Here is a 26,749-nt window from a genome sequence, read left to right as displayed (position 1 = left end):
GCTGTGGCCCCTTATTTCTGAATCCAGAATCCTCTTCGGATCAGTCTGTTTCACCTAAATTTCTGCTGTGTGGGAAAACATTGCTTCTTCCTGCAGTGATCATTCAGGCTGAGACTGGTAGTGCAAGAGGTCAAGCATAGGAAGATGGTAAAAACAGAGGATTTGCTTCTAGTGACCTTTGTTGGGCTGCCTCTCTCCCTGCTCCCTTCTTTCCCTTGCGTTCGCTCTGCCGTGGTGCTTTCCCATGGAAAAGCAGGAAAGGCTGCCCAGCAGAGATCCCAGACTCCCACTAAGTGTCTGCTGAAACCAACAGGACTTTTTTTGACAAGAGTCACGGGTTTGCATTTCATTTCTGCAGGGAATCCTTTTTTTTTTTTGATGCAGACCCTCCCATGCTTCCAAAGTGTCAGTCCTAGGAGTAAAGAAAATCTCCAACTCTGGAGAGTAAAAATGAGGCATCCTCCGTAAGGGCAGGTGGAGGGAAGCTTGTATGAAACAGTAACTGTGTCATTCTTCCCTTCTGCCATCATCATCTCCCAAGATTTTATTGACTGGAACGTAAGTTAGATGATTTGGGGCTGGAGGAGGGCCATGCACAGATGTTTCCATCATGGTTGATTCTGAAGGTTAATCTGTGCCTCGATCTCTTTCTCTTCACCCGTGGCACATTGAGCTGTGGAATTGTTGCCATTTTGAGCTAATTCCAATTATCTGCGTTGCTGTCTGCATCTGCTGCATATGCAGTCGGGATGGTAGGAATGGTTGTGGAAGCTGAAGCTGTGGTATTGCCAAAGAGCAACGAAGCCAACTTCTGTACGTTTCTGTTTGGTTGTTTTCTTTCCTTCAGCGCTTTGTGATATGCATCCCATGAGGGCACTCTTTCTGATACCCAGGAACCCTCCCCCGCGGTTAAAATCCAAGAAATGGTATGTATTAGTTATACCTTGTTTGTAGCCCTTTTTGTAGCATGATGTTTTCTTGTGTCTCATTGCATACTGTTTTGTTATTGCTTCCACAGAACTGTACAGCAATTTAAGTTAGCAAAAATCACTCAATTGTTATCTTCTGTGCCACTGAATCAAAGCATGAAATAAAAGTGCACATTGTTTATTTAGTTCTGTTTGTCCCAGAGAAATTTTATCTCAAATTGTGTGAAAATAAAAACCGAGCTTTTTTCTTGACACAGCAGCATCTGTACTAAGGTGACAAATGTATCCATATTTTAAAAAACAAACTCCCGCAGTGCTCTTAATATGCAGTATGTTTTCTCAAATGTATTGTAACACAGAAAGAGAACAGTACTGTAGTGTTCTAGTTGCTAAGTTGAAAGGAGCTATTAAAACTAATGAAGGCTTTTACTATAATTATCGTAAACGATTGAACCTGACTGTGCGCTTCTTGCCAGCTGAGAAGAATCTATTAGTATCGGAGGATTTCCTCCCAGTTACTGGTTACAACTGGCACATATGAAACAAAAGTACTCCCTAGAAAGAGGTTTCGTATAGATTGAATGTGATCGTAGGATGCTGTGGTCCTGTCAAAATAATGAAGTGATTTGACTGCCTATTCAGTATCAACATAACCTAAAGCTTGCTTGCTGGGCTTGGTCTTTGCCTGCATTGACTTATTTATGCACTTGTACTGTGAAGGCATCCCTCTCCCTCTCTCCTACTTCCTTTCTGCATAAGTTAAAGGAATAGAGATGCATATACCGTATTTGCATAAGCCATTCATGAATCTTTTTATTTAGAATAATAACACTTAAAGTGTGAGGAATACAAAAAAAACCGTAGCGAAATTACCTTGAATTCAGCCTCTCAGATTACAGTAGGAAAGTGAAGCAATGGATAGAAACCGTTGTTGTTTTTACACTTAACCGTGTAGTGGAGGTGTTTGCTGCCCAAGCACAGGAGCAGGTTGAGAGCACCGAGCAGTCAAAAAGTGACTGGCCAAAGCCGGTGCTGCTGTGGCTCAACTGTTTTGATGGTGTGCTCAGTGGCAGGTTATGACAAAATAGGCCAAATGATCAAAAATGCAATTTTGAATATTTCCATTATTGGCATTTTGCAAGGCAGCTTGTTTGGTGACTTCACTCAGAGAGTTCGTCTTGCAAGAGTTCAAACAAAGTGCAAATTTAGGAAGGTCGTGCTCCAGCTCAGCTAACTTCCATGCCCTGTCACTTTATGTGGTGTGCAGGAGGAGCTCAGTTCAGTTCTTGCCCTTAAATTGTGTTGGTGAGAATCTGACCCCAAGTGCCTGTGTTGAACAGACAGCACTGTTCCAACTCCGCCTATTGTTCTACAAGGATTTTTTTTTTTTCTTGCATGGCTCTTCAGGTAAAAAATGAAACAATCTTAAGTTCTTGCAGAGCTATCTCAGTGAGCCCAGGTGCATACAAAAGCAGCGCAGTGCTGCTGGTGTCGGGGGAATGTTGGCCACAGTTCTTGCGGCTTTCGGTACGGCTCTTCTGAAGCAGACGTGCCCTTAGATAGCATGGGCAGGTGGAGACACACCAGAGCTGCCCTGCCTGTGCTTCAAGCAAGCTGGATGCTACCCAGCTCTGGTCCAGAAGTAGCAGAGCTGGGTTTGCATGATTTGCCTTCACTAATAGATCCTGCCTTTCAGGGCAATTATGCCTGTGAATGAGGGCACGTTACTGTGAGGCTGTGCCTAAGCGCTGCAGGTATGTCGGTATCGCCCTGTATCCATCCGGCCCAGTGCTCGGCTGGAGCCCACTCAGCTCTGTTTAGGAGGCACGCTTGTATACAGCACTTGTACCGCCCTCTGGGACGTGATGCTCTTTGAGGAAAGGAATTAGGTTTTGAGGAAGAACAGAAAAAATGTTTGAGCTAAGTTTTACCTGAGATCATGTTTTGTTTTGTTTTCTTTCCTGCTTTCTCAGGTCAAAAAAGTTTTTCAGCTTTATAGAAGGTTGTCTAGTGAAGAATTACATGCAGCGACCTTCTACAGAGCAGCTCTTGAAACATCCCTTTATACGTGACCAACCAAATGAAAGGCAAGTTCGAATCCAGCTTAAGGACCATATAGACAGGACCAGGAAGAAGAGAGGAGAGAAAGGTATGCAGCTTCTAAAAATCAAGTATTGCAACTTGTTAAAAACACATATTTTTGTCCTGCTTTGCATTCTAAATTCCCATCCTTGGAAAAGCTCCAAACAACCCAAACCCTCAAAAGGTTCTTTTTTAATTCATATGTTGGCTATCAGCAGACTTTTAGGTCTTGTACTGTCCTCTACAGAGAAAGTATCAGTTAAGTCTCTTATTTTCAGATAAGTTAAATTTACTCACTTCTGGGCCACTGCCTTTTCCATACAAGCATTAAGCAGTATTTAGGAGGATATTAGCGTATATGCCTTTCCCTTTTTTGATCTGTGGTAGGTTTGTTTCTGGAATGGTGCCGTAAGTCAGACTCGCAGGAAATAACCCATCACAAGAGCTATGAAGCAAATGTCTTGGGCAGCCTGTTCTCTTTTTTCGGGTGGTGCCGAGGTTCTCTAGGTGTCTTATCCTACATATAAAGCCTGGTGTTCTTCAGGGAATTTGCTGAAAGTCTGCTGCAAAGCACTGTGAGTGTGGGAAGGTGGGCTTGTAGAACGAGTTCTAGTGTCTGGATAGATCTTCTCAGTGAAGGGGATAGGAACCAGTTTACTAAGACACTACTGGAACTCCCTACTGTCCTGAAATTAAAGATAAGCGCTATCTAGGACTTTGTTTCTTTCCCGTTAGATGAGACGGAGTATGAATATAGTGGAAGTGAGGAAGAAGAGGAGGAAGTGCCTGAACAAGAAGGAGAGCCAAGGTAATAATTGCTTTTGGGAGGACTCTGGGCAGTCCATGCCAAGTAAGTCTGAAGGTCTGTGACTATAAATCAGGAGCAGGCTAAATTTCTGTCTCTTATTAAGTGCACGCACAAGCCACACAAACCACCCAAAGGGTTTCAATACCTATTCTGTGACTGCTCAAGGTTTTAAAACTCCCCCTCATATGGCTTAGAGCCAGCGAGCTCTGGATGAAGGGAGATTTATGGTCAGGGGTTCCATAATGTCAGAGTTGGTCCTTATTTTGCTTGGCCTCATTTCACGCCTTCCACTGAGAGCTTGTATTTGACATGCATCCAGTGTCTTCGCTCCGAAATAAACGAGATTAAAATTTAACATCGTGCTATATTTTATTAATGTTGCCCTGCTTTGGAAAAGGTATTTAATGGCCCATCAGGCTTCATTGTGCGGGAGGCTTTAACTTCCTCTTGTTGCAGTTCCATTGTCAATGTGCCTGGAGAATCAACCCTCCGACGTGATTTCCTGAGACTGCAGCAGGAAAACAAGGAACGGTCCGAGGCCCTTCGGAGGCAGCAGCTGCTGCAGGAGCAGCAGCTCCGGGAGCAGGAGGAGTACAAGAGGCAGCTGCTGGCAGAGAGGCAGAAGCGTATCGAGCAGCAGAAGGAGCAAAGGAGGCGGCTAGAAGAGGTAGAGACCGGAGGCTGGAGCTCGGGCGACAAAACAAGCCCCTTTTCCGCTTGTGTTTCCCATTCCCACACCCGTTCAAAAGAGTTCCCTTTAGCCCCAGCACATCTCAGGAAGGAAAACAACATGTTCAAATACACTGGCAAACATAGAGTAAAGCACTTAGATCCATGTCTGGCTATTTGAATATGAGCTGTCTTCCAAAGCATTTGAATATGCAGCTGTTCCTATGGAGGCAACAGAAGCCAAAGCTGGGTTGTTTGAAGGTATCTGGGGGGAGGCCATGTCTTGGTCTCTGTTCCAAAGAAGAGGCAACATGTCTAGACTTTAGGTATCTGTAGAGAAGGGGAGACATTAATTATTCCCAGATAGATTGTTTTTTTTTTAAAGTGGGCAGTGCCTCAAGATTACTTTTTTGGGGGCCATGACATGCTTCAAATTTCCCTTCAAAGCTTTCTGAAACACCTGTGTTTGGCATTCATTCATGGCAGGTAGAAGCCTATTTTTTTATTTATTACTCTGTCATGCGTAGTAGCATTATGACTAAAAGCCACCTAGATTTATAAATCAGTGTTAAAATTATAATTCTGCAAAAATCACAAATACGAAAATCATACCTTTGTGAGATGGTAAGTATGCAATTTGCATACACTACCTGAAGATAAAATGAATGTATACGTACAATATTGTTCTGCCATACTTTTCACCTCTGAAGATCTCATGTGCGTTTATATATATGTAGATGGAATATGCAGCGTGAGCTTCAGAGGTGGGAGGATTTCGAAACAGTTCTTCGGGCCAGAGCTGGGTATGACACAGAGCTGAAGTGAAACCAGTCCTCTGGCTCCTCAGGAAGTGCAGGGTCAAATTCCAGTTGTCCTTAAATGACCTCTTGCTTGACTTGCTGTTTCAACCGTTCACTTAACAATGATGGAAAAACTACACCCCGTCTGGTTTTCCAAATCCTGGTAATGTTTAATGAGGATGCAACCAGGACCAAATGTTGATTTGCATCCCGTGAGGTATTTTCATAACAAATAACACAAAATTTCAAATGGCTTTCCAGGTCACATTACGCTCCTCATCCCTCTTTTCAATGTGCAAGTGATCTTAGTGCTGCTATAAGGAGGGATTGGTAGCAAAGACTCAGCCACACATGAAGCGAGGAGGAGGGACAAAGGGGAGGCATATAAACTCCATTTCTCTTCTGTTTCTTCCCCACCCTTCTGAGATCGCCAAGATAAACATCATAGCTCTTCCAACTGGTTTTAGACTCTGGCTCTGTAGCGGTTTTGCATGGGGAGTAGATAATAAAAAGAGGCTAGGAAAAAAGAGCACGGGACAATAGGAAAATAAAATATTTTATTGATATTGTCAAAGGTGGGGAAAAGTTGAGATAGCGCTTAGCCTCCAAAATTTTGCTTAGTATGGGAATCAATTAGTTCTTTTATATGCCTCTTTAATCTCCAAGGTTCTGCAGGCGGCACTGTTTTGGCTAGGAAGGGGGTTACAATTAAATTATCTAGGTCATTTAACTTTAGTAATCAGTGCAATCCTTTAAATCTGGAACTTCTTTTTAAAATAAAGGAGATGCTGCTACTTGTAGTGGAAGCAAAGCAATGCACCTTTTTGCTGCACAGGGTTGAACTTTTTGGGGATGTTGCAGAAATCACAATTTAATGAGCAATTAAAAAGAAAAGGCATTTACTTGAAAGTTATATTTAATCAGTCCTGCTTTTTAAAATACAAAAGAGAACTAACAACTTCAGCAACCACAAGACGGCATGTAATGTAAGTTGCTGTATTACTGAATAAGGTTACTCAGTAAACTCAGTTTATAAGACAAAAGCCTTTACCTTTTATTGAGTCTATAACCTTAGCCTGGTTCCCTTAGAGACGTAAATACGAACGATGAGCTATAAAGGTTTCCTTTTGCAGGTGACGGGGCAGGCATATTGTTCTTAAAGTGAATTAAAAAAAAGACTCACATTGAGCTTTCAGAAAAATCCACTTAGTTTGTTGGATCTTGTGGTGGAAAAATGTATGATCCCAAGTGATTTTTAACAAAACAACAGCCAAAACAAGCTCTTTAAGATGGGGGAAGGGCAGTAGACACATATTTAGATAAACATCAGTGTTGTGACACAATTGAAGGCCAAAATATTGAAATGTTGTCACTTTGTCCTTAACTCACCCTCCCCTGTTTTGATGAAGCCAGTAAACAATGAAGAGCTTGGTAATGTGAGTTAAGATTAGTTTTAGGCATTGAATCTCTGGGCTTCCACCACTTTGTTGATATTTTTACCAAGCCTTGCTTTCTTGTAATTTTTGCTTGTGTAGAGTAATCGTGTGCTTGGATATACCTGTTTAACTTTCTCTGGGAAGAATGTTATGCATTAGATAATCTCCTTGGACAAGTTGCTTATACTTCCCCCCCGTTGCCCCCCACCTCCCCCCCCGGCTTCCTAAATTAAAATTGAGGGCTTGTTCTTACAATGCTGGCACAAAGCCTAGACAGTTTTGACCGAGACTGCAACAAGAACGGTGTTTAGGACATCTGCCAAAAACTGTAATTCTCAGCAGTATTAGAAAAAAGATGACTTTTTAAAAGTCATATAGGTGACTTCTAAAACTCATTGTTTCAGGAACCTTATAATCTGTGCAGCAGGAACTTTATAATCTGTGCAGTATTTAGGAGGTGGAAATGATATGTGGTCAAAGTGCAGAAAACTGCCTAAAACATTTTGGGAAGGGGATTGCTTGTCCTCTCCTCCCACCCCCCTGTAAAAGTCATATAAAGATTAGTTGCATAAATATCAGCTGTATGTTATATAAGTGTTTAGATGGCTATAACGAGAAATCTGAGCTGTTCCAGGCTGTTCTAACATGGGTCTCTGTTTCTGTTCAGCAGCGTGGAGACACCAGTGCTCAGTGTGGCGGGTATGGAAAGGCACTTGAATGTGTACTTCACAAAACTGAGTCTGGTTTGGGAAATTCAGAATTAGCCATAGTGGGATCCCGTTCTGTGTGGACCTCCACAGATCAGGTTAATTTCATTAAATGATGTCTCTCTCTGGTTATGAGAACCTAAGATGGATGGTTTTGAAGTGGTAGGTTATAGCTCCATTGGCAGGTAGTACAGTCCAGTAGAAGCAGATTTGTGGAGCACAATAATTAAAGTGCTGAGGACCCAAAGACTTCACTCCATGTGTTTGAAGACAGGAGGAGTTCCTTTGGATTAGCTGAGGTCTAGACTGCATGCCTGCTTGTGGTTGGAGTGCATCTGCCTTTTTAATTTCAGCCAAAAGGAGTGGCTGGCACTCCAAGACATCTTCAAAATATGAAACAAAACCTGGTAAGTGGAGATGATTGGATGATTCACTTCAAAAGAGCACTCCTGATCTGAAACAAGATGCTAATGTAGGTGTACCTGCAGGCAGTTTTTGCCAGGGCTTTGTTTCTTTTACAGAAGGGGAGATTATTCGTATCTACTTAATTTGAATTGCTTGCAGTTTGGATTGGTACTGAGTAAGAAATTCTACTTCTACTTTATCTCTAGTGTGGGCAAAGCAGAAGTCTGTTTATTAATCTTTCCAATCCTCCTCCTAAGCTGATACTAGGCTACCTAATTCTATGTGAAATAAGTCATTAATATATCTGTTTGTCAACCTTCATCTGAATATAAGGCTGAGTAATAATATTTTATGAATATAAAATTAGAGGGTCTATATTTATCTTCAGCAATTCACTGTATGAAGGAGGTCCTGAGTTCGTTGGTGTACACCAACTGCATGTGTAGTTGCATTGCCCCCTCCTGGTAAATCATGCTCCACTGCATGGTCTTCCAATTTGGAGATGTTGGGTACCATTACGAGATCGTCATTAGTGTACCCTAAACCTGGATAAGGAGCCAGAGTATTGACGCTGTATTTTCTGGATTTTTTTTTTTTTTTTTTTTTTTTACTGTAGGTTTTGTGAAATGCAGTAATTTGAGGCTGTATGGACTCTTGTCAAAATTCTGTTCCGGCATCTCTGAAATTTCTTTACAGAGTTCCTGCTCTTACCTTCTGGTTAACAGTTAGCTCCTTGAAGATAAGCTTTTCAACTCACATGTACAAGAAAGTTGGTAATACCGTATCCAACTAAAGAAGATCTGGATATGCATCCATAATTTCAATTAATCCAGCTCTATACCTGTTCTTTATTGGGCAACAGTGTTTTACATCAGGCCTTTTTTCTAGTGCCTGATAAGAATTACAATATCTAACAATCGCACTTTTGAATTCAGAAGACCAAGTTTTGTAAAGGGAACTGACACTGGTTTTAACTAATGGTTTTCCCTGTCCCTCTCCGCTCCTTTGCGCAAGCCTAAGGAACCTGGTGACAAGGGCTTTGGTGCGTCCTCGTGGAAGAATTGCTGGAGGCAGTCAGGAAGGTGACCTCCTGCCAACAGATAGATGGTAGGAAGTCCGCAAAAGGGCCGCTTCTGAAGCCAGTGTGGGTCAATGACAGCTTGCCACCAACTAGCTTTGCCATGGCTTTGACAAGATGTAGACTAGAACCCAAGAGATGCCTGTCACTGTAGGTTTCCTTTCCTGGGCTTGTTAAAAGCAAATTCCACTTTGTTAGCGGCCAGTAGTTCGATGTTCAGGTTTCAAAGGCCACGTGCAGAGGAACTGAAACTTTTCTCTTATGGCTAAGGCTGGGAATAAGGGGATTGTGCCGGGCGTTTGCGCAGGCTCCGGCACTGCCGGGTGCCTCCCTTCCCACCCAGCTGGCGAGGGGCTGAGGCAGTGTCTGATGGGAAGGTGGAAGCGATGCCGAGAAACCCCATCTCTCTGTGTACTTTGGCACGTAGACAATAGCACATTTGTGCTTTGGAGGTTTGACTTAAACCCAGACCGGTGGCAGAGAATCCTTCTTTTTCTTTTGCTGGGTAATAAGTATCTGTTGTCCGTGCTGAGCTAGCAAACTGTCTCAAGGTTTGCTTAAAAAATCTCATCTTTTAACAGCTGATTTTGTTTATTTCGTGATGCCATGGGAAATCAGCTCTGCTAGTCAATTTGTAACTTATTTTTCCCATATTAAGCTCAGTTATTTATAATTATTGCTGAATACTTCTCCATTGATTCAAGAAGCGATGAATACATTTAATCTGAAATACCTAAGCTCTGCCCATCTTCCTTGTAGTGAGAATGATGCCACCCCAAGATCTGCAATATATCCACTTAACAATGTCAACACAATATCATTAGACAGGCAAGCTTCATATGTTTAAGAAGTGTTTGCGTTGATAAATGTGCATATTAACCAGTCAGCAGTGTGCTGTCTCTTGCATCCTCAGGGCAACAGAATTATTGTATTTCACATCTTAGTTTTCTTAAACAAAGAGCCTGTCAGACTCGATTAGCCAAGAGGCACCTGAATATATTGACTTAAATATAGAAATTGTTTGACACAGATGCGTATATTCAGAAATAAAAGTGCCTACTTAATCCTTTTACAGTGCTTAAAAAAATGAAGGAGGAGAAGCACTGAAACCTATGAAACGCACCGCGTGCCATAGCTGCCTTGCAGCACTTTTGCTATTTTTATATCTACATTCATTGGAGAGAGCTTGCTTTAGCAAGAGAGAAAAGGCTGGTAGATGTGTTTATTTAGGAGAGGAGCTGCAAGAGTAAGGAAGCAGTGTTTCTGAGAAGATACAGAAAAGGTGCGGGAGAAAAGAACTTATGTCTCATGGCACGGGAAGGTGCTAGTGAACCCAGGATGATGCTATGGGCCAGGAAGGAAGGCATCGCAGTTACAGAGTGGGTGTATTTGAACAGTGGTCTTCAAGAAAGTTGCATCTTTCCCAAAACTGCAGCTAGTTAAAGAGAATTGTAAAGCAGCCTGTTTTATTTAAGTACTACTAATTCTTAACCATCTTTTTTCCCCCCAATATTTCTTCTCCACTGTCATGTCAGTATTGATTCCAGAAGATGGAAAAGGCTTTCAGTTACTTCGTAGTCATGCAGGGTAATGTGCCGAGCAGAGAAAGCTCATCCCGTGAAGTAACCCTGGGAGCGTAGATTGACCTTTGCTTATTCAATTGAGCACAACTATGAAACACACACCAGTAACTGGATTTGTGAACCCAAATAAAAGCTTAGTCTGAGTGCTCTTGCAAGACTACTTGGAGTGCCTTAAGACAGGCAAACCTGTGGCAGCTTTGCTTCAACAGAAATCAGTGATAGTATTAACCTTAACCTAAATGTGAAAAGGAATAACCTATGTAGGTTTTCATTTTGTTCTTGGGATTAAATTTGAGTGTGGTTTTTTTGGTTTAAATTTCTTGTATAATTTTTAGCATATTATAGAAATCTATCATGGAAGTAAATGCTGTAGAGAGAATCCCAGTTGATGGTTGAACAGGAGACAGCTGGGTCTTTTGACACTTAGGCAGTTGTGGGAGGCTGCCTGGGATTTCGAGGTAGGTGGAGTAACTGGATGCTTCAGTAGAAGTGCAGGAAGAGTTGGTCACGACTGTATGGGCATGTAAAATGTCTCCTCTGAAGTCATACATGGTGCTCTATAGACATAAATGAGTCAGTTCACGCTCTCTAGAGCTGTTTCCCAGATTCTTTTCAGACTTGAGCAGACTTATCAGCACCAGTTTGTACTTGGGTCATGAGTGAAAGCTTATCTGTAGAAGTGTAAAAGCTTAGCTCAGCTGTTTTTCCTCTTTTACATACAGGTGCTTTTGATGTTCTGGGAGGGGCTGATGTGCTCTTGGTCAGCCTTTCTTCTCTCGTAGGCAAAGTTTTGGGCAGTGCATTAAATCAACCTTGGTTGTTGGGCCAACACCATCGAAGTCTTAGCAGATCATGAACTGTGTTAAGAGAGAGGCTGCTTATGGAAAGCTCAGATAGTTGTCATTTGAGTTTTAGCTGATTTCGGTGAGGCTGATAATTTCCTTTTGGCAACATTTAGATAATGTGTTGAAGTAAAGAAAATTGTCACTTTAAGATTTGAGTTCAACAGTTGTTCAAAGATTGAGATTTCAGTGTGAGCCTCTCTTGAAGAGCAGCACTGAGCTTCCACACCCTGGTTGTCAGGAATAGGGTACGTGACTCTGTGTGTGTCCATGAAGAAACCAGAGAGAGTAAGCGAGGCTGCTTTTAGGGATATTTGTGTGCTAGGTACGAGTTAGTTTCCTGGTGGAACACTTGCATAAAGTGTTTTGTCACTCAGTTGCAGAGCTTGCCAGTCCTGGTGAATCCCTCTCTTCACAGTAGACAACAACCCCACCTCTTTCTTTGATAACAACAAAAGTAAAACTTTGTGGTTTCTTTTCCCTTTTTGTAGCAACAAAGAAGAGAACGGGAAGCTCGAAGGCAACAAGAGCGTGAGCAAAGGCGGAGAGAACAGGAAGAAAAGAGACGTCTGGAAGAAATGGAGAGGAGGCGTAAGGAAGAGGAAGAGAGAAGAAGGGCAGAGGAGGAAAAGAGGAGGGTAGAAAGGGAGCAGGTGAGTCCATGATACAGATATATGCACAATAGGTTTGTTTCTTCTAAATTCTAATTTAATTTTTAAAAAATTAATAAGCCTAAAGCAGCTTAGAGGCAACCTAACACTGACCCTTTCATCTTTGTTGTCTCTGACAGCAAACGCACTAACGTAGATAGTAGGGCTTTATGGAAAACTCTGGCAGCCTCAATGTTTCCCAAAAAAAAGAAGTCTCGTTGCAGTACTTATTCTAAATTCAGCTTGTGCTCCTGGGCTTGACTTAAAACCATCAGAATTGGTGAAATCATCACTGGGGCTCAAAATCGTTTCTAGGCTTGTCCTGCTGGATCAGTGGTTCTTGCAGGACATGCCCCTGTTCAGGTGGCCTCCCAGAGAATGGCAGCTCTGTTGCGCGTCAGCTTCTGGCACCCAGAATTGGTCAGAGGCTTGTCATAAACTTTGAATATTCTGGATCCGAGTTGGAACCTTTGAGCTGCAGAGAGTTTTCCTTCCTAAAAATTAAATATGCAATCTTTGTCTCTCTTATTCTGTCTATTTAAAAACGGCTCTAACAGTGTATGCCAATTCAGGCAGCAAGTATATCTTAAGTTGTGTCAGTGTGTCCTTAATACGTTGAAAGTACAGGTGAGAAACCTTTTAGACTGTGAAATTCAGTTGCTGTATTTATGCATGAAATCTGCATGTTTTCAAATCCTTTAAAAACTTTAATCAGGGTGATAATCAGGGTAATAATTACCATGCATGTACTGCAAAATACTGATTCCAAATAAAGGGCCAAAACTACCGTCCTGGAGGCTGATTGTAAATTTCCCATTAATTTCAGGAATGCTGGTTTTGGCCTGATATACCTTAATTTTTTCTTACATAAAGTCACTGTATTTGAGATCGTTGATGATTGTGTTACTGGGCAATTTTATTGTGTTTGTGTATATTTCAAAGATTTTTGAGTCGAAAGGAGAGAAGACTAACCAATGGGAATAAATATATGGAAAATCTCTAATTACAGCACAGCAATTTGCTTTTGGGCAGACACCGGGTATTCCCCCAGCTGCTTCTTAAACTGTTGAAATGCAAATTACGCACAGTGCCAATAATGACAAATGGTTAATTGATGTGGCCAAGCTGAACCACTCTGAATTTTTTCTTGAAGAAAAGACATGCCCCCTCTTAGAATTTTTATTAACCCGAACCATGGCTCAGCCAATGTGCGTAACAACAGTATAGTGTATCTCATCAGTCTGTCACAAGACTTTCTATAGCTCCCATCACTGTATCACTGATCCATTAATTTCTTTATGCATATACTGTAAATGTGTGCGTGTGCTTGTGTGTGTGCGCATGCACATGTTACATACTTCCATTAATTGCATGGTAGGATGTTACCAGCTTGGGTTTGGTGCTTCAGAGTTCTTCCAGGGGGTCAGGCGAAGCAAGCGGGGTAAATGTCTCGACCTGTTGAGGCTGCAGGTGAAGAGATGGCTAGATCGCAAGAGCAAGCGAGTTTGGTCTAATATCTGTTTCCTGGTGGATGTTTGTTTGTGTCATAACCATCGCATAATTCAGCAAGGCCGGCAGCGTCTGCTCAGGAGAAGCTTCTGGTGAGGGCGGCAGGGGAGATGGCAGGGCAGGTCCCCGCCGGACTTGGCAGAGCCCCTGTGGGGGAGCTTGCTCCAGGTCCGCCTACACTACGCCTGGCTCTAGCTGTTGCTAACAGTTCATCGCACCAGTGCAACAAACTAATGTTTAATACAACTTGCATGTGACTTTGTGTTGGCTGTGTTGAGTCAGACTTGCTGTGTTTTAACTTTCCAAAACCTTCAAGTGCATTTTGCTGCTTCTTGAAACCACTTCCAAAATACGTAAACGAGCTCTGGCCCGTGCCGGCAACATTTGCAGGAGTCCAAATTCCAGAATGGAAGGGGCCAAAATCTGATACTTAGAAGGCAGGGCTTCCTAAATTGTTCTGCAGGCACTAATCCATCCTGAAGTGCGTTTCTCGTTAAAGCTGAACTGGGGAAGTAGCGTGTGGTGTTCCACCCAGGGGGTTCTGATGCATTCCTTTTGAATAAATTTATTGCTGGGTAATTTCTATGTGACAGGAGTATATCAGGCGACAGCTAGAAGAGGAGCAGCGGCACTTGGAAATTCTACAGCAGCAGCTGCTCCAGGAGCAGGCCATGTTACTGGTAAAGCACTGTATCTGTTTTGTTCAGTAGCTATAGGATCCATTTATCCGGCCAGTCCTAGGCTTCCCTCAGTCGGGCACAGCTGCACTGACAGTATGACAAAAAAGGAGCTTGACTAAAAGGCCATTTATGCTAGCGTTGTGAGCTGACAGGCACATATGAGAAGTGCTGTATGGTCACACCGCTTTCTGGGCGGTAAGAGGAGGCTTTATGTTAAAGTGGAACAGTTCTGGTGTGGTGGTCGAGTTTCTGAACAGACCTTGGCATTCAGTGAAGAACTAGAGTGCTTATGTTGCAGATCAAAAGCACACATGATATGTAAATCCACCCCGGGATACAATGGCCTAGTGTTGGTCTAAATCATTGTTTTATGAACTTTACACCGGATTTAGTATAAGTAACTCTTTTTTTTTTCCTTTAATAAAACTCAGTTTTGACATAACTCTCCAATCATATCAAGCTTAGCAGTACACTCTCAACTTGCCCAACACGAGACACATGCCATATTGGTCTAACATAGCTCTTGGCTACACTTTAACAATGAAATAATAAAATTAAAAAAAAAAAAAAAACAAACAACAACCAGAAAGGTGCATTTTTAACGGGTTGGATAGGGACACATCCACCATAAGTTCAATGTCATGTCTTGAATTACTCAACACATTCTCTCAAAGGAATACAGATGGCGAGAGATGGAGGAACACCGACAGGCGGAGCGACTCCAGCGCCAGTTGCAGCAGGAGCAAGCCTACCTCCTGTCGCTGCAGCATGATCACAGGCGGCAGCAGCAGCAGCAGCAACAGCAGCAACAGCAGCAGCAAGAAAGAAATAAGCAAAGCTATCATACCCCTGAGCCAAAATCCCACTATGAGCCTGCTGAAAGAGCGCGAGAGGTAAGTCCTGCTTGTGGGCAGGAATCTGCTACCTACTCCTGTGCCCCTACTTGTTGGCATCGTGGTCACTGTGGTTCTGCTATAGTACAGTCGGAGGCCCAAGTGTCACTCATAAGGGGCAGGATATTTTAAAATGTTGCTCGCTGGTTTCCAAACCCAAGGGCTATTTCTGAGTATTATTGCAATCATTGGAGTTCAGAGTTTTGAGGTATAAAGGGTGGAAAGAAGTTCTGGAAGGCTGCAGACTGAGGGGACCTGGTTTTGAAGGCCTCACACCAGGAAGTTAATCTCATCTGTACTTCATCAGACATGTTTTCACAGGAAGCATTGGTGCAGCTGGCTATCTGTGTCGCTGGCAGCTACTGGCGATTAGAAATTGGGAGGCAACTGGAAAGCATGAACCTATAAGGGATGCTTGCACACAGCACCTGTTTACACATTTGGTGCCTTAGCCCATGCTCTTGGAAATTTCCTTCTTATGAACACAAACCTGAATTTCATTAGTTTCATTTTTGAAATGTTAAGTATTCTCTTCTGAGATCACATCCTACTCTTATGAAACTCTGTGGTGCTGCCTTCTTGGACTTCGGGCATGCACAAGTCGATCTGAAATCATCACAGTGCTGTTTGTTTCAGTGAATGGCCCCCTGTCTTCACTGGTCCACAGGTAACATTGCTAAGCAAGTAATTGCTTCTTTGATGCATATTTGGCGCTCTCTCAGCAGTCTTATTCTTATGTTTCCCTTGAGCACCATACTGCCCACAAACCACTAGACTGGGCAATACTGGTCAAAGCTCTTAATAACATTCGTCACTGGCATGTGAGGACTAGGTAAATACAGTTTGGAACGAGAACAAAAAAATCCTTGGGGTTGTTGAACATGATAAAATAGCTTTTGGTCCACCTTTGTCCAGTAGTGCTTCATTGCGTTTGAAGTATTGCTGTTCGGGCTTGGTGAGCACAAACTCATTTTCTTGTAGATGCTGTCGTCCGAGTTCTTCATAAACCGTGTTTGTGCTATCTCATCCATTCCTCTTGCTGGCTTAAGTATCTGATATGTCTCTCTCTCCTGGAAGAAGTTCAGACTTGTCTGGTATGTGGTGGTGCAGGCATGGAACCGGCCCCCTCCTGTCCTTGCGCCTGGCCCGCCTTGGTGTAAGCACAGTGCCAGTCCAGCACTCTTGTCCAACCTGAAGGCTAGCTTTGGAGGGATAAAATCATAGAATGGTTTGGGTTGGAGAGGACCTTTAAAGGTCATCTAGTCCAACCCCCCTGCAGTAAGCAGGGACATCTTCAACTAGATCAGGTTGCTCAGAGCCCTGTCAAACCTGACCTTGAATGTTTCCAGGGATAGGCATCTACCACCTCTCTGGAAAACCTGTTCCAGGGTTTCACCACCCTTACCATAAAAAATTTCTTCCTGGTATCTAGTCTAAATTTACCCTCTTTTAGCTTAAAACCATTACCCGTTGTCCTGTTGCAACAGGCCCTGCTAAAAAGTTTGTCCCCATCTTTCTCATAAGTCCCCTTTAAGTACTGGGAGGCCACTATAAGGTCTTCCTGGACCCTTCTCTTCTCCAGGCTGAACAACCGCAACTCTCTCAGCCTGTCCTCATAGGAGGGGTGCTCCAGCCCTCTGATCATTTTTGTGGCCTTCCTCTGGACCTGCTCGAGCAGGTCCATGTCTTTTCCTGTGCCAAGGGCTCCAAAGCTGGATGCAGTACTCTAGGTGGGGTCTCATTAGAGCAGAGTAGAGAATCACCTCTCTGGATCTGCTGGCCACGCTTCTTTTGATGCAGCCCAGGATGCAGTTGGCTTTCTGGGCTGTGAGCGCCCATTGTCGGCTCATGACAAGCTTTTCACCCACCAGTACCCCTAAGTCCTTCTCGGCAGGGCTGCTCTCAAGCCCTTCATCCCCCAGCCTATATTGATACTGGGGGTTGTGTGCAGAACTGTCTCTGTTCCTCATCTCCCCATTTTCCTTTCAGAGTTGAAAAGGAGAGAAACTCCTAAAGATTCAAAGTGTTACATCCTTTAGCAGAACCACTGACTCAACTATTTTTCTGTTGTGGTGTTTTTCTTTTGTAATTGCTCTAGCTAGAAGGATTAAAGCGAAGGCACAGAAAAATCGTGTTAATAGTCAGATCTTCAGAGATCACTGTGTACGTGTGAAGTAGAACTATAGCCATGATATCTTGGTGGGAGCAACACCAGTTAATCCTAAAAGCAGGCATTAACTTTCATGTCATTCTTGACATTGAAGTTGGAGCGAATATTCTGTGCCTCATACTTTCAGGTATACTGCTCCCCGGAGAAAGTCTCCATCTACGGAGATGTTGACCATTAGGATGATAAACCAAAGTGGGCTAACTTTCCTGTTCTGGCGAAGTCTAATGTGGATTAGAGTATTGGGGTTTTTTTTCCCATTCCAGTGGCAATGGGGGATATAAGGAAAATGAATTCTAAGATTGGCTCTGGGAAACGGGAGAGATTAGAGCAAGAAATGAGGCTTAATACCATTTTCTCATCCAGACAGTCAGATGACTGGAACAGGGCCTGTTCTTATGCAGGGATGAACTGGTGTTCTCCTTCCCACCTCTTGCCTGGTTTTAAGGACTTATGGCTTGTGCAGCTTGTGTGCTTTGTGAAGGAAACCTCCTATCATCTACAGCTAGAGACATGAAAGCCTTTTCCTTCAGACAGAAAGACTTGGGGCTTTTCCTTGTTCTATTCATAACAAGGAGTCTGGCCTGTTTTTTAAACTTTAAAGGGATGGCTCTATGAAGTTGAACATGGTGGTGAAAAATGATTGTATGGTGAAGATATTTGCCTCCATTATTGTTGTATTTCCCCAGACATGATGTGTTTTGTGTAGACCTGGCAGAAGCTTGTCTGCTTGTTCCCATAGGCAAACTGTTACCGTCCTCAAATTTTGGAAAGCAGGGGCCGGTTTGTAAAGCATCCCAGCTAAGGAGTCCTGGAAACTTGCCTCTGTCTTCTGACATGGGTATATGAACAATAGTGTCTCCAGACCATCACTGCTAGGGAACAATTAGGAAACCACCCCAATACTGGTTTTGTGCTTCAAGGTGCAAGGGTTAAAGCAAATCTCGTGAGCAGCATCTCAGCAAATGAAATCAGCCCAAGCTGGCAGTTTGATCTTTCTTCAACACTTGGATAAAGTGCTTGGAGTCCAGCGTTCCTCAGCGGCGGCTCCCCTGGCAGAAACACACATGCTGCCCTGATTCTAGCAAGAGACCGTCTTATGAAATGGGAGGATATTTCTTTTCTGCCTTAAGCCTCCCTCTGTTTCTTACCCTTTGTATTGCTTGCTTTGTTCGCAATGCTGTGGCCTTGGAAGATGTTTCTGTGTGGGGACCTCGCTTGATGTTCTTTTGAGGACTGAGCACTTTCTGATCTAGTCTTCCCCTCGAAAAGCTCTCTAGGTTAGTGTACGATCACTTCTACACATCCCTGAGAACCAGAAATAAGCTGCTGGGGCTGTTCTCTCCGGTCTGTGAGGTTGTTCTGGGACTATCTGATAAGAGAGAGGATGACCAGTCCTACAGTTTCGTACCTAAAGCTGAACAGCCTCCACTATTACCAGGTAGAGAAGCATATCCTATCTCTTCTTGCACTGTCAAAGAGACAAGCTCAGGAGAGGAGATAATTAAATAACGTTGGTTGAGTAAGGTGAGTAACTACAGTAAGGGGTAGCAATGGGAAACGTACTTCTGTATTGTAAAGTTGTTTCTATTTTCATATATCCTTTTGTCTCTGAGGAAAATACTGTAAGTAGTCTAGACAGAAAGAAGCCTCATAATGGTCTTCCATCATATCACTTCACATCTTACTGCCTGCTGTAACCTATTTCCTAGTATGGATTTTCCATATTGGCTTACTTGCTGCTTTGGTGCAGTTCACTCTGTGTTTTACGTTACTGGTGAAAGCTGTAGGGAAAAAATCCTGCCAAGTCCCAAATGTATGTGGTTTCTTTATGGTAAAGGAAAGGTGGTAGTCACCTTCGTATTTCTACTGTAATTGGTTTTACTGACTCTAGGCTTAACCTCCGTTTATTTTGGCTTAGGTGGAGGAAAGATTTAGAAAAACTAACCAGGGCTCCCCTGAAGCGCAATCTAAACAGATGGGCAAAGTGTTGGAGCCACCAGTGCCTTCAAGATCAGAGTCCTTTTCCAATGGAAACTCAGAACCTGCTCAGCCTGCCCTGCAGAGGCCGATGGAGCCCCAGGTAAGTGCCCAGGAAAATCTCAGTGAGCCTGGAGGAAATGCAGAAGTCCCAACATGTTTCCTTCAGATTTGCAGATCTTGGTGCATAGAAGGCCTTAGGTAAAGGGTAGTGCTGTTGTGCAAAGCAGTTTATGTGGTAGATTGCTCTTTATCTATTTTTGCTTATTTTATTGATAAACTGATAGATTTATGGTTTTGGTGTGGGGTTTTTCTTGATATTACAGTTAGATTAGAGCTGTTGCATTACTGTTACTGTCTGTGCAACAGAGGAATGGTGGGCTAAACACTGGTGACAGTTGCAGTACACTTCTACGATTCAGAATTTGATCTGTACAAGGTACTTACTGCCAAAGAGGATGCTCAGCAAAGAAGTGAGCTGGCTTAGTTTTTTAAATTCTTGTGGAAAAAGCTAACTAAACAAGTGGGTTTTAATAGTATGAGCGCTGCTTCAGAGAGATATACAAAACATGACTAAGAAAAGCAAGTTTGTTGTCAGTTGCTAAATAGAGCTCTGTTCCGCCCCTGGAAAATCAAAAAGAGATTGAAACCATTGAGCTGTGTGGCTGCCATCACTCTGCTGTTTTCTAATGGAGAGCCTCCAGATCCTCGGTATCTGTATCTCATAGGAATTAACAGCATGAATTTAAAAAGTAACCGTTGTCTAAAACTTAGACATAGCCCATAAATTCTGAGTGATTTAGATATGCTAAATTAAACGGTATAATTCTGCATTCAGTTCCTCTGTTTCCATGCAGAATTTTCCTCTCCCAAATTAAATCTGTTGATGACATTGCAAGCTAAAACCGTCCCTGATTGTGACTAGGTATTGCAACCCTTTTGGGCAACAGGAGAATTTGAGCAGACGGGAGAGTGGGATAAATCAGAACAGAACTTCGTCTCTTACTCATTAATTCCTGGCTTTTATTCAAACCTCTATGACTATTTCAAAATATTGGACTTGTATCGTCATGCTCTCTGTGCCAGTTATTTTTACAGTCTGGGTCTTCCACTCATATTAGGGATAATCAGGCTCTTCAACAGCTGTGTGTATTAAAATTGAGGAAATAATAATCATATAAAAACAAATACAACCAGCCTGCTGAAACTGGGGTTGAAAGCGAAGCTTTGCTTAATTATCAGGTGTGAAAACAGTGTGTTCCTCAGTTACAACCTTTCCTCCTCCTCAGTTTCAGAAATTAACTCTGAAATGCAGGTTTACTCACAAGGAGGGAGTAGGCTGAAGGGTCAATATGAATTTCAGTGGAAATCCCAACAGAGTTTTAACTCCGTAGTCACTGTTGTGCCTTCTTAGTATGTGTAATTGAATATGTGTGCGTGTACGTGTGTGCTTAGTTTGTGTATAGATATGTATATATGTACAGTATATGGTACATATATGGTGTAAGTATAATATGCATTGTACATATGTATACTATATACAATATATATTACAGTTTTTTTATATATATTGCAATGACTGTAAAGGAATAAAGGCTTTTGTGTTATGGTCTTTCCAAAAGTTTGGAACTGTATCTAGTTCCTAAATTTATTAGGTAACGTAAATGTCTGTCAGTTTGCACATTTTACAGCATTCTTTAATTTTGTACATTTCTTCAATTGGATATCCACTTCAAATTTCCCAGCCCACCAATGCTACCATGAGACCTGACCAAAGCCCACTGAAGACCGGAGAACAGCAGGCAGCTTCTGTCTTGCGTGGCCTTTGGACTCAGGCTCACGGTGCAGATATCAGGTCGCCTTTTCTTCTGGGCGCCGGTGTATGTGTATGTGGAGAGCGTATCTCAAAAAAAATGCATATGTGCTGTATTTTCAGTCTGTTACGTTCTTTGGGCGCTTGCCTTGCTTTTAAGTGCATTGATTCCACCCCACGCTTACCTAATGCCATAACCAATTTGTCTTGCCCGCCCCACCTGCCTTTATTCTGTGTTAATTGGAAAGCCAGTTATACTGAGCGCATTGAATGTTTTATGTTTTGTTTTCTTGTAAGGTACAGTGGTCCCATCTGGCATCTCTCAAGAACAATGTTTCCCCTGTCTCGCGATCCCATTCCTTCAGTGACCCTTCTCCCAAATTTGCTCATCACCATCTTCGTTCCCAGGACCCATATCCACCTTCACGCAGTGAAGTGCTAAATCAGAGTTCTGACTCTAAGTCGGAGGTACCCGACCCCACCCAAAAGGCTTGGGCTAGATCAGACAGTGACGAGGTGCCTCCAAGGGTAAGGAGTAGAAAGACAGATGTGTGCTATTTTTTTTTATTATTAATTATTATTTTTTTTAAGGATGTGATACCCTGGGCACTGGGAAGACCGTGCCCTTGTGCCAGCATTGGTAACAGTATTTTGGAAGGCAGATCATAATGTAGGCGTTCAGTCGATGGGTTAATGGTAACCAACCTTAAGTACAATATTGAAGCTTCATATAAAATTGGCAATGATTTACAGAATGCAGCTATTTCAGAGAGACAATTTATTATGCAAAGTTAACAAATCATTACTATATTCAGAAAAGAATTAAAAATATCCCTGAGGTTATTGCTCAGAGTTAATTTTCTTCTTCATCTGGTATCAGCCCAAACTATGAATCATACACGTATTTAAAATAGAGATGGAACTGAACAAAAAGGAAACATTCAATATCTTTCCTCCTCTCTCCCTCCCACCCCACCCCCCTCCCATCCACTGGGATTTGCTTCTTCTGAGTATATTCTTGCTCCCTCACCAGTCTTTGCCTTCTGCTGATCCATTCCCGGGCATTTGTTTGGTTCCCCTGAGCTTATTCTCCTAATTCTCATGCTGTTTCAGCAAATTGCTTTGTGCCTCCCCTGCTTCAGTCAAAATGCCATATTCTTTTTAAATGTCTCAGTAGTTGGAGGGTAGCGAGGTGTGTATGTGTTTGTGTGGTAACTATTCAACACTACTTAAGACTAAACTTTGAGTTCTCTTCAAAATCTGGACAGCATCCCAACTAAGGCTCTTGGTTTTGTGGGTGTTTGTTTGTTGCTTTTGGTTGTTGATGCTAGCTTGGACTTAGATTAAGTGTTGTTAAAATCTTAAGAATATATTATGTAGCAGAAGAGATTCAGTTTTCCTCTTCTCTCTCTCCTCTTCATGGTTTTAATACAACCTTTTTTCTCCCAAGGTACCTGTGAGAACAACGTCCCGATCACCAGTCCTGTCCCGCCGTGATTCTCCCCTGCAGGGCAGTGGGCAGCAAAATAACCAAGCAGGTCAAAGAAACTCCACGAGGTTTGTAAGCCTACATGTCCTTGCCTTTCCTGCGTTGGAAGGAAAAGGCTCAAGGAAAGCCAGGCATTTTCAGAGAGCTTTTGGCATTGTCTGTTGGATATGAGAGGAAGATGAATTTGGATCCCTTTTCAGTGATGATTAATATTAATTCCCCTTGGTGTATCACATGTGCCAACAAACAATGGCAAAATTTCTTCTTCCCTCTCCTGCTTTGAGTTGCCTGCACTGTATGTAGCTTTTGCAATAATTTCAAAATATCCTTAAGATTACTGAAAAAATGTGGCTATTCATGAACATCCTGCCTTTTGGTGCAGCAGGTCATCTTGGGTGTATTTGTGGGGATTACTGGCAGCAGAAGTGTTTGTAACATCTGAAGGAAACTGATCTCAGAAACTTTCTGGCCTCTCAGCCAGAACCAGACTTTAGGAGGGAGAGAAGCATCCATGAGCTGTGCCACAGAGCATCTCAGGTCAGGAAGGGGCTGGCTCCAAAGCTCAGCAGAGCGCTGTGGACAGGCCACCCCTGAATTGTCTCACTGGATGGGGCTAAGGGTATTTTAGAGGGACAGGTAGTGCTGGTTTTTTTGGCTACTGCTTGGGTGGCCATGGTACTTCTGAGCCAATTTCAAACCTGCTGCATGCAGGCTGAGAGAACTGTCCACTTTAGGTTTAGATACATAAGAATGGCGGGTAGACAGTTCCAAATAAAAACAATAGCTTACACCCACCTAAAGTGTTTTTTTTTTTTTTTTTTTTTACCATCCTAAATAAGGTAATAGGTATTTCAAAGGGAGCCACTGCTTGTGTTGTGCAGCATCACTAATGCCCTCAGCTCAGTGCTAAGTCCTCTTTCAGATAAGTTATTAGCAAAACATTGAGGAAGAGTGATGGTTGAGTTTAGAAACGGGAATCTGAAACTGAAGCGTTGTGACAAAGACTTGCCTCCCTCCCCTGATACAGCAATATAGAGCCTCGTCTGCTGTGGGAAAGGGTGGAGAAGCTCGTACCAAGGCCGGGCAGTGGCAGTTCTTCGGGTTCAAGCAACTCTGGCTCACAGCCTGGCTCCCATCCCGGCTCTCAGAGTGGGTCTGGAGAGCGGTTCCGGATGAGATGTAAGTTCTTCCTCTACCCTTTGTAATGTCGTGTTTCTACATTTATTGAGTTGCACAACATTCAGTAATGAAGGATGATAACCCTCACTGGGAAAGACCTTTGAACATGCAGTATCAAAGATGGGTTAGCCTACAGTACCCTCCTTGGCTGTATGTCCTTGCTTGGGAAAGACAGTGGGTGCAGAAGTTGACGTGAAAGTGTTCCAGCATTCTCTAATTCATGTTCAGTCACTGCTGCATTTTCCCATGTGCAAACAGCCCGATCTCCATGCTTTTATAGCTCCCTTCCTCCCATGTGCAAGGGCATCTTTTGATGCTTGTTGCCTGTCACCTTGGTGGTTGCTGAAGAGCTGCAGACTGCTACAGATAGGTCTCAGCTGGTGTACGCTGGATGCTGATGCTGGTTTCACAGCTTGTGGCCACACTCGAGTTACCCTCTTTGATTTACAACTGTGTGACTGTTTACTTTGGCTTTAGTCATAGGTCATGTATACCAGTCACAGCTTATGATGGTTTTTGTATAGTCCTTCAGGGACAATGCAATAATGAACCAGTAAAACTTCTGTCTTGCTGTCAGGCAGTGCCTGATAGCCTTCTCACCTCTCTTCCCCACTCCAAAGTGAAGTAAGAAAACATATTTTAGCTCCCTGCTTAATGTGTTTTGTTCTGTGTTCCTTTCGGGGTCTTGACACATGCAGCATCATCCAAATCAGAGGGTTCGCCATCACAGCGTCATGAAAGTGCACCTAAAAAGCCTGAAGAGAAAAAGGAAGTCTTCAGACCTATCAAGCCTGCTGTAAGTGGCATCCACTTTCCCTTGTCCCCTGCCTCTTTCAGGTAGGCCCACAAAAAATACGGTGTGAGCTTCCATTCACGATGCCTTTGGGGGTGAACTTCAGCTTGAATTGGAGTTTGGATCTGCGGGCACAGCAGCATGTCCTGGGCTCTGCAATTGCCTGCACACATCACAGTACTTTAAACATTAGAATTTGCTCTGCTTCTGGAATTGGTTTCTGCTCTCCGGTCTTCTTCCTTCCTAACCTTTGCCTTTCTCTTTCGATCCTGTGCTTCCTTCCTGGGGCTGGACCAATGATCATGCATTTGACCTGAATGCGCCAATGCTGGGCTGAATGGTGCAGGGAGAAGCGGTAAGACCTTAAATTGTTGCTATTTTCCGTGAAAGATTTCTGACGTTTTCTTTATCTGACTGATGTTGCAGTTGATTACAGCTCTGTGTCCAGTTGTATCTGGGGGATCACAGTGGGTTTTCAAAGTATTTCCAACTTTCCTTAAAACTTTTTTCTCTTGCCATTGTGATACTGCACCAGCACTCAAATCTGTCAGTTAAAGCTGCTTTCTTAAAGAAACATAGGGGTTGGTCCTTCACTTCTTATAGTATAACGTGTGAAGTATTTGCCATAAACTGCATTCAGCTAAATGAAGCACAGCTACACAATTAAGAGCAGATTGCACTCACTGCAAACCTGGTTTGCCCACACTCCAGGCTGCAGGTGGAAAAGCAGCTTATGTCCCATACTGTTTGACAGTCGTGTGCAACTGAGCTGGTGCTAATGAATCTGACCTCTCAGGTGAACTCCTCAGTGCGGATCCATGCAACTGGAAATGGATCAGAAGGTTTCAAGGAGATCAGCTCTCTGTGACTGTGCCTTGGGTGGCTCAATAAGTCTTAGGATCTTTCTGCTACCTTGCTCCCTATATTTCTTGTGGTGGATGCTATTAACCTGCAAAGTTTAGGAAAATGAACTGTGAGAGTCAACCACTCTGTGTGATTGGGTCCAGCTGCTTGTATACGTCCTCCAGATGATATAATGGGATAAACTGCAGTCATAATCAGGATAGTTTGGATTCAGAGTATGCATTTTTCTATAATATGTCAAGGCCTTGTTAGGTTGACTTTTGGTGCTTTAATTTATCAGAAAGTGACTTTTGGTAACTATCAGGAATGAATAAATCGAAGGAAATGATACTACTGGGGTTATGTAAACACAGCAGTGGACAAGTGAACAAACTTGGACGCTAATCCAGTAGGGTTGTCTTGCAAACTCTTCTCCTCTCTTCATTGCAACGTCAGTTTTTTCTTCCCTCTCCCATCAGGATTTAACTGCTTTGGCAAAGGAATTGCGAGCAGTAGAGGATGTGCGACCTCCACATAAAGTAACGGATTATTCATCCTCAAGTGAGGAGTCAGGGACGACGGATGAGGAAGATGATGATATGGAACAGGAAGGAGCAGACGAATCTACTTCTGGACCAGATGATGTTCGAGCAGTGTTAGTTCTTTTAACAGTATTTTGCTTCTGTTTTCCCTCTTGGGTGGTTGAAGGAAAAGGATGTCAGGTGTTTTGGCTTGGATGTTAGTTCATTCAGCTTACAACGATCTATGAGCAAGACATAGCAGCCTTGTATGTTCACATTTTCAAACGCTTGAGAGTTACCTTTTCAAAAAGTAGGCTTCTCTAAATTAGGTTCTTTCCCTCCTCTCCCTTGATTTGTTGTAAAACAACAAGGGATGTTTAACAAACTCCTGACTTTTTTTTTCTTTTCTTTTTTTTTTGTTTTTTTTTTTGTTTTTTTTTTTTTTTAAAATAGAGAAGCTTTTCTAGGCGGGTTATGTAAATATTTCACTCTGGTCATGATATAAATTAATATTGAGTATGCCTTGGTGTGGGGCAGTGAAAGCTAGGGCACAAGTGCTGTTATCTCACTCCAGTCATTTCTTGTTTGGCAAATAGGTCGACGTTGAACTTGAGCAATGGTGAAACAGAGTCAGTGAAAACCATGATTGTCCATGATGATGTGGAGAGTGAACCTGCCTTGACTCCTTCTAAGGAGGGCACCTTAATTGTCCGACAGGTATTGCTTTTCCTTCCCTGTGCAGTGCTGCACCTTTTCTGTGCTCATTAACCCACTCGCTCATTCACCCATGCTGTTTCTACATTATATTTGTTGTTCGTATTATCAAGACACAGCTGTAGTGAATTTCAGATGAGCAAGATGTTTGATGCATGCCAAGAGGAGAGTAGCCCTTC

General features: G+C 42.9%; 1 protein-coding gene across 9 annotated transcripts in view; it reads left to right on the top strand.

The window, feature by feature from the left end:
- MAP4K4 (mitogen-activated protein kinase kinase kinase kinase 4) overlaps positions 1–26,749 on the top strand; it is a 167,045-nt gene that overhangs the window by 115,473 nt on the left and 24,823 nt on the right. For 4 of the 9 annotated variants that reach the window (XM_054223531.1, XM_054222710.1, XM_054220183.1 and 1 more), the window contains exons 9-22: positions 848–926; positions 2,903–3,078; positions 3,747–3,819; positions 4,276–4,486; positions 11,831–11,992; positions 14,092–14,178; positions 14,853–15,071; positions 19,160–19,321; positions 21,329–21,559; positions 22,482–22,588; positions 23,548–23,699; positions 24,398–24,495; positions 25,815–25,990; positions 26,453–26,573. In XM_054223531.1, the coding sequence (XP_054079506.1) occupies positions 848–926; positions 2,903–3,078; positions 3,747–3,819; positions 4,276–4,486; positions 11,831–11,992; positions 14,092–14,178; positions 14,853–15,071; positions 19,160–19,321; positions 21,329–21,559; positions 22,482–22,588; positions 23,548–23,699; positions 24,398–24,495; positions 25,815–25,990; positions 26,453–26,573 (2,054 nt within the window). The remainder of the gene's footprint in view (positions 1–847; positions 927–2,902; positions 3,079–3,746; positions 3,820–4,275; positions 4,487–11,830; positions 11,993–14,091; positions 14,179–14,852; positions 15,072–19,159; positions 19,322–21,328; positions 21,560–22,481; positions 22,589–23,547; positions 23,700–24,397; positions 24,496–25,814; positions 25,991–26,452; positions 26,574–26,749) is intronic. The other 5 variants (XM_054181590.1, XM_054221923.1, XM_054180741.1 and 2 more) reach the window with 3 other exon arrangements.

The sequence above is a fragment of the Rissa tridactyla genome, chromosome 1 (genome assembly GCF_028500815.1).
Source record: "Rissa tridactyla isolate bRisTri1 chromosome 1, bRisTri1.patW.cur.20221130, whole genome shotgun sequence".
Classification (NCBI taxonomy): Eukaryota; Metazoa; Chordata; class Aves; order Charadriiformes; family Laridae; genus Rissa; species Rissa tridactyla.
Note: the sequence above shows the minus strand (reverse complement) of the source record. Positions and strands in the feature narration are given on the sequence as shown.